This window comes from Ambystoma mexicanum, chromosome 10 (assembly GCF_040938575.1).
Source record: "Ambystoma mexicanum isolate Mex_15411 chromosome 10, UKY_AmexF1_1, whole genome shotgun sequence".
NCBI classification, from domain to species: domain Eukaryota; kingdom Metazoa; phylum Chordata; class Amphibia; order Caudata; family Ambystomatidae; genus Ambystoma; species Ambystoma mexicanum.
The window spans coordinates 1,133,553,338-1,133,566,099 of record NC_090932.1 but is presented as its reverse complement, the minus strand read 5'-3'; the positions used below and the strand labels follow the sequence as shown (position 1 = coordinate 1,133,566,099).

General features: G+C 44.8%; 2 protein-coding genes across 3 annotated transcripts in view; one reads left to right on the top strand and one right to left on the bottom strand.

Annotated features, from left to right (window-relative positions):
- The window catches only part of C10H2orf68 (chromosome 10 C2orf68 homolog), a 45,412-nt gene extending 34,720 nt beyond the window's left edge, over nucleotides 1–10,692 (bottom strand). Inside the window, exon 1 of one of the 2 annotated variants that reach the window (XM_069619035.1) lies at nucleotides 10,585–10,692. In XM_069619035.1, coding sequence (XP_069475136.1) covers nucleotides 10,585–10,661 — 77 coding nt within the window. In that variant the 5' untranslated portion in view covers nucleotides 10,662–10,692. Of the gene's footprint in view, nucleotides 1–9,977; nucleotides 10,340–10,584 lie in introns of those variants that run through there. The other variant, XM_069619034.1, reaches the window with a different exon arrangement.
- USP39 (ubiquitin specific peptidase 39) overlaps nucleotides 10,664–12,762 on the top strand; it is a 660,051-nt gene continuing 657,952 nt past the window's right edge. Inside the window, exon 1 of the mRNA XM_069619032.1 lies at nucleotides 10,664–10,872. Within this exon, the coding sequence (XP_069475133.1) occupies nucleotides 10,803–10,872 (70 nt within the window). The 5' untranslated portion in view covers nucleotides 10,664–10,802. The remainder of the gene's footprint in view (nucleotides 10,873–12,762) is intronic.

Below are 12,762 nucleotides of genomic sequence, written 5' to 3'. Positions count from 1 at the left end.
GCTCCGCCCATAAAAAGATAGATTTTGTGGGGCAGGGAAACGATTTAGTAGACCAGGTGGGTAAATATGCTGCGGAACACTGAATTGCCCCTTTCAAAATGTAACATGATACAAAGGGATGTGGAAGGGAAGAGGGATGGTGAACTGGGAAGAGACATTGAACAAGTAGTAAAGGACATTCAAAAAGAAGCAGCAGATTGTGAAATTAAAGCATGGACTAAGGACAGTAACAATGAAAAAACGTCCAAGGGGGTGTGGTTGGACAGAATCAAAATGAGGTGGTTCCTTCCTGAAATTTATTTACCTATGGTGGTAGACATGGCACACGGATATGCCCACGTTAATGCAAGTGCAATGGAGGACATTCTGAGCAAGGTATGGAAGAACCGGAAAATTGGATCATATTGCAGGAGGTGGGCCGCACAGTGCACCATCTGCCTCCAGCATAATGTGGGTAAATCTGTGAAGGTGCCAGCAGGTCATAGCAAGCTCCCTATAGAGCCATTTGAGGTGGGGTACATGGACTTTATACAGATGGAACCAGTTGCTAAATTGAAATAATTGTCTTGCGATGAGGTGTGGGTTTTCAGGCTGGAAAGATGCCTACCCCCTGAGAGATAACACTAGCTATTTCCACAGCAAAATGTATTCTAAAATACTGGGTGCCCCAGTACACAGTGCCCAGAATTTTTACTCTGATAATGGAGTGCACTTTACTGGCCAAGTTGTGAAGTATGTCTGTACTGCCTTAGGTATCGATCAGAGATTCCATTTGGTTTATCACCCAAAAAGTGCAGGGATTATTGAACATGCTAATTCCGTGGTCAAGAACAAACTGGCAAAAATCTGTGCCTCCACAAACCTGAAGTGGGCAGATGCCCTTCCTTTGGCATTGCTCAGCATGCGTACCACTCCAAAGGTGACACACAAATTGTCCCCCTTTGAAATTGTAATGGGCCGGCCTCCAAGTGCCTGGTCCATCCCTTTACCGAAAGCTATTGGTGACATTGAACAGCCATTGCTAAGAGAATACTGTGCTGAACTCACACAAACTGTCTATTATCCATCAACAGGTGAAAGAAGCAGCTCTGTCGGCCCTAGAAGGAGAAGGCCACTCCATCAAACCTGGGGAATATGTATTGGTGAAGAGCTTTGACCGGACCAATTGCTTGCAGGCCCGGTGGAAGGGTCCTTACTTGGTCCTATTGGCGACACAGACAGCGGTAGAAAATGCTGGTCACAAAACGTGGATTCACGCCAACTACCTCAAAAAGGCCCCACCTCAGATAGTCCACCCCCCCAACTAAGGATACGGACCATTTTGCAGCCGAACCCACGGAGGACACTCCAAGGTATAATCTGCACCATATGAAGCAACATTGATTGCCTATGTTTGAACTCTGACACCTGGCTGAGAAAGGACTTGGTAAAGGATCGGAACAAGCAAGGACAATGTGGCTTCAGCAGCCCCTCCTGGGTAAGGAAATAGCCCCACCGAGACACAGATGAAATGGCCTCGACATCCCCTCAAGTGTAGGAAGTAGCCTCACCGAGACGTGTCAAGGTAGGTGACAGCAGAACGGGTTATACTGTGCAACCCTTGCGATCTAGCGCATAAACGAACGGCACCGTTAGGGTAATTGTTAGGGATCTTAAACAGTCTTTTTGTGTAAATATATACTGTACATAGCGTGTAACATTTGACAGCCAAGTTCCGGAACTAGGCCATCTGGGACCAGCCCTGTGCGAGGGAACAAAGTAGGTTGTTACAATGGATAACGAGGATGCAGGACAAAGGCGTCCACGGGTAAATAGGTATGCATGCACTCCGAAGGAGGAACCCATATCAATTGTTTGTGTTCTTATAGCAATAGGGTCAGCTATATTCGTCTGGTACCTAGAGCACCATGATAGTTATGCTGCCCGTAACCTGTTACCCACCACACCGCAGCCTCCAACACCAAAACTGGTGACTATTCCCCATATAGATCAGGAGTATCGGAAGAAGCACCCCAGGAATAGCATCCTGACATGGATGAATGATATGAACCAAATACTAATAAGACCAACTGTTACATATGCACGTATGTTCCCCACAGCCATGAGAGTATGCCCGAATGGTACGCAACTCCTGCTACAAATGATACCTGCGTGCCTTGGCAAGATTATCTTTTGCGTGCCTCCCAAAACTATAGCGAAACCCGTCAAACACTCACATTTGTAACTAAAAAAAAAAGAAAAAAAAAAAAAAAAAAAAATCAGACAATAATTATATCTGAGGTCTTGGGAGGAACTTATATTCCCCCGACACTAAACGTAACTAGGTATCTAAACAGATCCACTTCTTGCCCAAACAAAGAAATAGAAATAATTCTGCGAACTGCTTTTAAAAAGGGACAGGGAAGCAGTACTAGCCCGCCCAATCCATGTACAAAATATAGTTCGTAGAGCCCCCTTTTGTTATCAACGAAACAAAACACACAGTGAGGCTGTTTTTATGGGTCGACACAACTGCCAGAATACGGTAGACTTCAATAGTATAACAGCACCCTTCCATCCTCCTAAGGGAGCAATGTTTATCTGTGGGAAAGAAGCATTCCTCTGGTTTCCCCGCTATTGGAAAGGTAGAGTTACCGTTGGTTATGTAATGTTAGGGATGCATTATAAACCTTTGGAGGCAGTAAACTTAAAACAAGAAACAAGGAGAACAAAGATGAATATGGGCAATTACGGGCAAAGGAAAAGGTGTTATCACTAAAGACGACACCACTTGGGATGAGTTTTTTGATTTCCTAAAGGGTATACTAATGCCCATGGTGATAGTAATGAATTCACGGAGTATTAGACATTTGGCTAGATTAGTGGAAAAGGAACAAAATGTGACCGGCGACATACTCACTAACCTTACTAAAGAAGTACAAGCAGTCCGGATGGTCGCATTGCAAAATCGCCTGGTATTGGATACAATGCTGGCTGAGGTAGGAGGAGCTTGTAAAATTATTGGCACTTCCTGTTGTACCTTCAAACCTGATTATAGCACCAACATCTTTAAAGGGATCGATGAAATGCATAAAATGGCAGCTCAAATACACTCTGAATTTGGGCCCGGGGATGGGACATCCTGGTTCTGGGATCTATTACGAAGCTGGGGCTGGAAGCTTCTCACCCCTCTTCTTGTCATAGGAGGATTGATAGCTGCTTGTTGCTGTTGCATTCAGTGCTTTCCCTTATGTGCATCTGTCATAGGAGATTGCTGCAGGAAAATGATGGGGGCACTGACACCGAAACTCACTAATGCTATGGCCACCAATGAGATGACAAAAGATTGATGTTTCCGACAATGAAAATAAAAAGAGTGAAACATTCAAGCCGAAATATATAACGTATACTGAACAACTGAAACAGAGGCGCTGTCCAGTGCCTGACAGGAGAGCCACAGCCAGCACCTGTTAAAATATGAATAAATACTAGGCACATCAAGTTTATTGTTGATGTAGTCTTGCTGACGCAAAAGGGTTGTTTGTAAATAGAGAAATCATTTTTCCTAAGAACTGCCATATTGGTTTGCTTCAGCAAGACTAAACCATTGTTCGCATTATAGCATCATGTCCATGTTAAAGCAACTGCTTTTTGTGTCTGCACACGAGGCCCAGGGTTTCGCCCCGAGCACACATTACTCATAGATTTAGGAATGTCCCCTCTGCTTGCCTTCCCCGTAAATGCGTACATAAATAGCGTCTTTTTGCACTCTTTGCCTCCCTTCCCACAGTGCGCAGCCTGCAAGTCAGCATGTGTTCGCCGACCTTTGGGTCTCTTTCATGAATAATGATTGTTCAACATCCGCGCTCTTTCCCGAAAACATAAGCAAAAACCCATCTATATTTGGAGTTGCTATTTCTTGGAATGTGCGTGAAGGGGGATTTTTAATCAGGCGCTCGTGCGTCACTCTGTAAAATATGGGTCCTGCTTTTGTTTAACAGCCCATAAAAGGAAATCATTATCGCTGCCGTAGCAAGATGTGTGTTTTGCTAAATACCCCACTGTATCAAGTTTGATAAAATGCCTGTTTGCACGTCCATGCCGGCCATGGTTACATCTGCATCCTGGAACATGTTGTGACAAGCCCTGATAAATCCTATGATTTAGCAATGTCCGGCCTTTGTACTTCTTACCGCAATGTCTGGGATTACAGCCAAAAGTATTTTGGCAGGAAAATGTATGTCTGGAAGTGTCTCGATTTCTCGCCAGCCATAAAGCACAATGTTACCAATTTCCTACAAAATTTATCAGCTCTGTGATGTCAGCAGCTCACTCTTGACAGTATCCCTATGATGAGGTCCTGCAGTCGGCCCTTCCGCAGAAGCTGTTGTCTTGATTGCAATAAATGATTGTTAAACTCACTTGCGAGTGTTTATTTGACGGAGACCTCCGCCTGGTGAATTTTAGCATTTACACCTTTGGTTGAGAAAACACTGGGCACATGTCTTCCTTAGAGGTTTGAGAGATGGCCTTGCAGAGGCACTGATTCTTGATGAATCCTCTTCTCAATTGCCGCGAGTAGATCCATAGAAACAAAACCGTTTAAGGATTTCTTTGCTGTCACATACTGATTGGAATTCATTCCCTTCTCCAACCGTTTAGTTTTTTCTTGATCTTGGTTCACGGCATGAAGTTGCTTTTGGGAGGTGGTTATTGCCATCTCCTTTTGGCCTTTCTTTCTTGGGGCACTCTCTTCAGCCTGAGGTCTGTTAAATAAGATTAGTGCCTCCTTTTGCCCTCCTTTAAGCAGAGATGTTTGCAAACTATGATTTGATGTTACCAGTTTTATTGTTTCAGTACTTTGATCCTTTAAGTATACTTTATGATCAGTTTTTTTCTGCAGGGTGTGGGATTCCTGTGACTCTCTCAGTTTAGGTCAGCACTAACAAAACCCTCCAGAAAGGTCATCTTAGTATACATCATGGCTAACAGCGAGGTATGGTCCTTGAGTGTGTCATTTAGCGCCTCATAGTTTTGAAAAGGGGGCTAGCGTGATTGTTATAGTAGACATAATTGTCATCAAGTCAGGTTTTTTTACAGGTGTATCTTTTTGCAGATTTTCCACAAATCTTGAGTACGTTCGCCTTCTTACAGGTGAGTGAAAGAGGATCTGTTCCGGATCTCTGTTGTTTGGGCCCTTTAAACTTGCGTCGTTTGATTCGGTAGCAGCTAATAAGTTCTTATTATTAGTTGCCGCTGTTGGGGTTAAACCACAACAAGGGCTCACGGCCTTTAGATTTTTCTCGGCAACTGGGCACTCTTTTGGCAGATGTGTGTCAAAGTTTGTATTTTTCTTGATTACATTCAAAGTCGCGCCTTGTGTATGTGCTGGTCCGCCTCTCTGCTGTTCTTTAGTTAAGCTACTTACCCCATCTAAGCCCTGTTCTTGGGCTTGAGGAATCAACTCGAGGTCTCTACCCTTTTCCTGAGCTGCATTCATATCATCTCTTTGGGAGTTCCAGCCCCCCCCCGCTGAGAGTGTTGGTGTGAGAGGCACCACATTTGGTTTGCCCTTTTCTCCATCCAAGGGAGAGAGTGTCGAACCCATCACTTGAGGATCCGTATGCTCACACTGATGGCAAGGATCCTGCTCAGCACGTTGTTTATTTACTTCTGAGGACAGGCCAGCCCATGAGAACACTTGGGGGCTGATTCAAGGAATTTGTGCGCCGAAAAACGGGGATTTGTGAGCCATTCTGCCTGCAAATCACTGTTTAACAAGTGGGGATTTGAAGGCCGAATGACATACAAATCCCCGGTTTTCGGCGCACAAATTCCATGAATCAGCCCCTTGAAGTCCTGGGAGATGTGTCACTGGAGCCATGTCCGCCCCTTGCAGAATTTCTGCGTCCCAAAGTTTGCCCAGAGTAGAATTCGCTTCATGTTGCTTTTTGAAAAAGAATTGAGACAACGGATTGGCCTGGTGTACCGGTTTTATTCAGTGGATTGATCTTTATATATTTTCGTTTTGTCATCCATCTCATTTAATTTCTGACGAATCTTTTTCTTTGTAGATATCAAAGAGTGCGTCACACCATTCTTTTTTAAAAGTTTTGAGGTCTTCTTTTCCTTTGATTTCTTCTGAATAATGGCTTTATTTTCATTATTTTTTTTAACTCTTAAATTACCTTGTTGTTCATCAAGGTCCGTCGAATTTAGGGGATTTTCCCTGTCTTTCATTTTGTCCAAGTCGTTGTCGCGGCCCAAAACACCATCACGTTCATTGATTCCGTTTGAACTTGTAGGAGCCCCGATGTCTCCTCATTTTGGGAGTTGTTCATATTAATCCACAAGGGCAGACTTTGAAGGTTTTCAAATTCTGGCCTTGGGTGAATATCTATTTCAATTGTCCAATTATTACCCATAGGAATTTCCGTTTCTGGTTCCAGTATAGGTGCTGATAAAACCTTCCAGTCATTAGGCGCCATATGAGTTTGGTCCTGCGCCTCGTTTATTGGAGGGGTCTGCTTTGGGTTATTGTTTTCTCCCCCCGCCCCAAGGTTCGTACATAGGTTGGGCTGAGGCACCGGTTGACAACCCTGCCCTACCTCTGTATCCACCATATGAGAGTCCAAGGCCACCAAGGCCCCTCCACAACCCAGGCTCTCAGTGACATGGTCCTCCTCCCCCCCCAACTCGGTCTCTCCGCGGCCAAACTCATGTTCAGCCGTGGGCAACAGAGGAACTGCGGACACGCTCAGCAAGCAGCATTTAAGTCTGCGGTGTACATGTCAGTTACCACTCGAGGGGTCACTTCTTGGGGCACAGGAGGAACAAAGGGAGCCGTTGATCATACCGTTCAGACGGCAATGAAAGTTCATCTGTAGAGGTCTTACCTCTTTTCGTGGAGGTCCCGCTGTAGAGTCCTTGTTTCAATGGGCTGCAATGTCTCTCGTAACCAGGACTAATGTCTGGCAGAGAGACTCCAAGGACCCCCCTTGTTATTCCGCGATGTACCAATCCATTTTCTTCCAGATGATGTCGCTGGCTACGCAGACGTCTTCCTCCTCCTTCTTCATAGTTCCGTCCTGTTGCCATCTCCCGTCGTGGACTGCCATCTCTCCTGCCAAACACTGCAGCCGCTCTGTGGCAGCAGGCAGGTTTTAGGGTCTGGCTCCTCATCGCAGTCAAAAACACACAAATCAGACCTCAACAGCACACGAGGTTGATTCAAAAGGGCAGACTGCCAACTCCCCTGCCAAACTTCGCCCTTTATGCTACGATTTCCTTTTCCTGCTATTAACTGCGTATTGAAGGCTGATGTTTTAATTAATATAACAGACTTTGCATATTTACTTAGATTTGTTCTCGGAATTCATTGTTTTTATGTAAATTGTTTAGCTTGAAGGTTTTTTTAATACTGAAAAGTTTGATTGACATCGTTCAACATGGTGCCAGTAATCTGGAACTTTCTATTAAACCATTAGACTCTGAATGACAATTAGATATAAACGTCCATTTAATTCCTTCCTTTTTTTAACCATACCTAGCTACATTTGCACTTTGGAATTGTGGCCCACATCGCTTTATTATGCTGGGTTATCCTTCCCTCCTGTTATCCATGAACTGTTTTATTGCATACCCTGTGATTCGTTTAACTATTTTTATCTTTAGCCACTTAGAAAAATTATCCACCATTACTATAATAAACATTGTGCCTTCCTTAGTTGTGTGATATTGACCAAGGATATCAATCCCCAAACATTCACAGGTCCTACTAGGTGGTATCATGGGACATAATTCCTGCCTTTGTAATTTTATCAGAGTTCCTATAAGGCCAACATTCGCTCACCAACCTTTCCACGTACACGTTAACCATAAGAGACCAATGCCTCTCTCTCTCACCTTACTCTTGGCTCTTAGGTGACCTTTGTGTGCTTTTGTATTAACTTGCTCCTGGGTGACTGGGGTACCACTAAGCAGGGATCGAAATTCTGATTGGATAAGCAGGAGCTAAAAGTAGTTGACAGTTGTTCACCATACACCATTGATTCAAAAAGGAATGGGACAAAATTGTGAAGTAAGGTCTGCAGAAACGTTTAGGAAAATGGGACATTAAGATGCTGGTGGGTGTGAAGGGTCATGCATATCCATGTTCAGGATGTTTGAACCTTTCCACAGAATTCAAAAATAGAGTAAGTGGTCAAAACATGCGTATAAAAAAAGTGAGTGTAAGTGTTGGGATGGAGGGGACAAGCCGCATTAGGGAATAAAACTAGACCCAAACAGATAAGAGCCTCTACATAGGACAGCGAAGTAAAAGAAGCATATACATCTGTTTGAAGGGATATGCACACAATAGTATGATAAATCCTGGAGTACAACATATTCAATATAAAGTAAGAATTTAGATACGTTTGAGAGGAGAGGAAAAGTAACTAAAGCTACAAAACATTTGTTTGACTCTGCCAAATCGATTTGCCCCATACTGGTGGCAACAAAGTAAAATGTTCAGATTTTTGAGTTTGTGGACCTCAGAGACGCAATGATAGCTGAGATGTTGTATTGTATCTATGATACAGATTTATTTAGCACATTGGGCATTTCGGCAGCACATCAAATTGATCTGACATAGGATAGTCAACAAATGACTGCGTTTATTACAGGATTAGAATTGTATAAACACCAGAGAATGCCTTTTGGTTTAGTCAATGCTACTGTGGTGTTCCGGAGGATGTGTCACATCAAGACATTCCTGGTACATAGATGAGATTGTAGTGTTGAGGTGTGTAGAAGATGATCACCATCTACACCCAGTGTTGGACAGTCTTAGAGGGTTTTTCTATTGAAAGTAGCAAATGCAATTTTAGAGAAGTAGCGGTTAGAGAATGTTAAGCCATCAAAGAGGCACCTGACCCCACAAACAAGAATGAGGCCAAATATTTGCTTGGGATGGGAGAATATTATAGCAAATACATTAAGAGTTTTGCAGACATAGGTTATCCCACGTGAATTTATTGAAGGAGGGGGGATTTTTATGGCATCAACAATACATGTTAGCTTTTAGGAAATTGAAAAATTGGATAATCTCGGCACAGAATTTGATGTTAAAAAATATAGCAATCATTACAGTTGATATGCAAGCATGGGGGAGAAGAAGATAATTTGCCATACCTCAAGATCGTTGTCAGACACTGAATCTTGATATTCAGTTAGAGAGCTAGTGGAATGTGCGTGGGGATTCGAGTATTTTCATAAGTAGTTACCCATGCAATTGTCATGAAACGCCCACTGGCTCAATTTCCTCTCACAGGATCAGTCCTCCTCCCGCACCATGAATGGTAATGCTCTTTATAAATTTCAGCCACAACAGATGTAGTGCAGCACACCCATTATTACTTCCATGCCGCTTACGGTGATTGCAAGGATTCAGTGATCTAATTAAGCAGATGGGCAATGGATGGACACCAATACATTAAGATGCATTACAACAGTTTTCAAGGCTCACTCCACCATTTAGGGCAGGTCAAACGTGGGGAGAAACCACCTCTGGGGCAAAGGTACAGGGGGCGGGCTCAGGAAGTTTTCCAGGGCTGGTACATCCCTTCATATCCACAGGCTGTAAAAAGCAGAGTCGTGTGTGACATTGACACTGAGCCAGTGCATGTGTGTGTAATGACACATTTCAATAAATACAAGTGTACCTAGTCTTCATTAGGCAGTCCAACTCTTCCGTCAAAGTACTGCAACCCACCTCGCCTATCTGGAAGCTTAATCGCTTGGGAGAAGTTATACCCTCCGGGTGAGGGGTTTTAGGGGAAAAATTAAGAAATACAGAATACCTTCTGTGGGCCGGTCCAACGAGACGAATATTCTAGGGCGAGTGACAAAGCGGTAATGAATACTCAATGTATTTTCCTTCTGTGGAATTATACCGCGAAGTCACACAAACCATTAAAACACAGGATACAATTTTGAAATCGTGTCATAGAATGCACCTTGCCATTTGATTCCGGCGGATGTGCCTTATGAAGCCGTGGCTCATATCGAGCCTGACCCCGGGACCAGTCCTGCCACCGTCCGGGCAGTCCACCCTCTCCGCTTCCATGGGCCACTTGGGTAATTTTACCGACGCACGGCCACACGCGTGGATCAACGGACCTGAAACTGCAGCTTACACTCTGTAAGTGGACACTACAAGGGGGCGAGGGGGGGGGGCTGGGATGCCATGCCGTTATCATCGCAAACACTACACCGCGCAATGTTCTTCTGAGCTTCGTGCGACATTTGTCCAAAGAAAGGCGAGGCTACATTGGTAGTTCGGTGGGAGTGAAAAAAAAAGACACGTACGGATGACACCGCTGCTTCATAGCTCAGGCGGCTATTTTGTAAATGTGCTTCACTTTGCAACGATGTTGACTAAAAAGCGACAACAATAAGGCTATAAAAACACGACCTTTACCTAACACTATTAAGTGGGACAGTTCGTTTTGTGTTTTATATAAACTCTATCACATTTATATTATTACGGTAATATGTAATTATTTAATCGATAACACGTTATTAATTATTTTCTATTTAATAGTAAAGCTTTGCACGACTTACTTGCTGGAACTAAACATATGAATGAAACTGCTACTGCGGGGAAACTTTAAGATGGTGGACCTTGTTACAGTCACCATTTGGGCCTGTGCGAATCAGCGTCCAATCAGTTACCGGCATTTTGGTGTTGCACCGGAGCGAGGCTTGCATCGCAGACGCTCTGTGTTCGCAATTTAGGAACTGTGAAGTGTTTGAAATCGGAGTGACCGGGGGAAATATTTATGGCGACCAGGGTGCGGGTAAAGCGGGAGAGAGACTTGGAAGAGTACGATGACGACGAGGATGATGAAGGTGAGTGAAGCGACAGCAGACCACAGTGGCAGCAGAACATGGCTCGATTTTGGACACAAAAACGGCACTTGAGCAGACACCCTGTTTCTTTACTGAGATGATTAGAAACAAACATTGGCAAAGTGTTATGTTCTACCTTATCTGGTTGTTTCTGATGAGTGTATCTGGTACGCCAATGCTCCTTCAGGCCCTATATATGGCGAAAGGAGATTATGTTATGTTAACAGTACTTATATAGTGCACTCACCAACGGAATTAGTCCCCAGGTGCTCTGGAGGATCTGTAAATGAGAAGGTGGTATGGGTTAGTAAGGCGAAGAGGGAGTAGGATAGTGAGAGGAGTAGTGTACTGCTCTGATTACTTATCAGTAATCTTCACTACTCCTAGTCCTACTCTTTCTCGTCACAGTACTTACTTCACAAGGCCCCTGCCTCCGACACAGGACCTTCTTCTATTTCTTTAAATTCCTATAACTCCTCCCCCACATCCACGTCACTCAGTTCCATATTACCAAGCCGGAGCATGGGACCTTCCCCGCAGGGAGGGTGAGGAGGGTCATCAGTATGGTGACATGGAAGAGTAGGACTAGGAGTAATGAAGATTAGCGGTAAGTAATCAGAACATTACCTCCACGTCCACTCTTCCTCGTCCCAGTACTTACTTCATGAGGTATACCAAAGCAGCAACGGGGAAAAGGTCCCAATGAGACACAGAGCTAAAAACAGTGCAGGAAACACACCCACAGTAACTCTTAATTCACATCTCCACAGACACAACTCCAACCATGAAGGAACCAACCCCCGGAGTGGGAGAAACTCAACCCATAGTGGTTGATGAAAATGCCTAGACCAGCCAAGGTGGGAGCCATACAAATCTCTTGCAAAGAAAAACCCTCCTTGCATTGGCCCGGAAGCCGCCAAACCCCTGGCGGACCGCCCCTGATCGTGCGCAGAAGCCACATAGGCCCTGGAGATCACAACCTGGAACCACTGGAAAATGGAAACCACAGATGCGTTATGCCCAGCCCCAGCCGGACCAGAAGCAATCAGAAGTCTATCAGATTGGTGGAAAAAGCAAACCTAGCCAAATACTCCAACATGTCCCGCCAGACATAATGTTAAGCCAAGCCACCTCCTCATGCGTTCTCGGATCATGAAAGAAGTCGGGGAGAACCAGATCCTGAGAGGTGTGAAAACCGAGATACAACTTAAGGGAGGAACTTCGGACCACACCTCAGCACCACCGAGTCTGGCAGCATCCTCAGGAAAGGAGGGTGACATAAGAGAGCCCCAATCTCCCCAAGCCTACGGGCAGAAGCGAGGTCAATAAGAAAAGCAGATTTCAGTGTAAGTTGTTTGATAGCAATCTCGGAAAAAGGGCTCAAAAGGAGGCCCTTGAAGGAACCGTAATACAAGAGGGAGATCCCAAGGGGGAAGCCCTATATCAGCACAAGGACGGGAAGAAGAAAAACCCTGGAGCAACTTCCCCACCAACACCTCCCCATCCAAGTGGCCATTAGAGCCCCCCAAAAGGAATTTCATGGAGGCCCACTGAGAGCCAAGCCTGGAAAAAAAACTGCTAGGCCCCTGTCAAAAGCCCTTCTCGAGGAATCGAAGGATAGCAGAGAGGCCAGAACGCAGGGGAGGGATCCCAGACTAGCCATACCAGTCTCGGAAATGGCTCCAATGCCTGCCGAACACCTTCAGAGTGGAGGGTCTAAGAGCATCCATTTTGTACTCAACTACAGGATCTGAGAATCCCTGAGATATCAACCTAGACTGAGCACTAGCCACACTGCCCATTGCATCTGGTGGAATTCCAACCGCAGATCCCCTTGAAGGGGACACGGCCACCTCGGAACCAGACAAGGTTCCTAGGACCGAAGCTCCA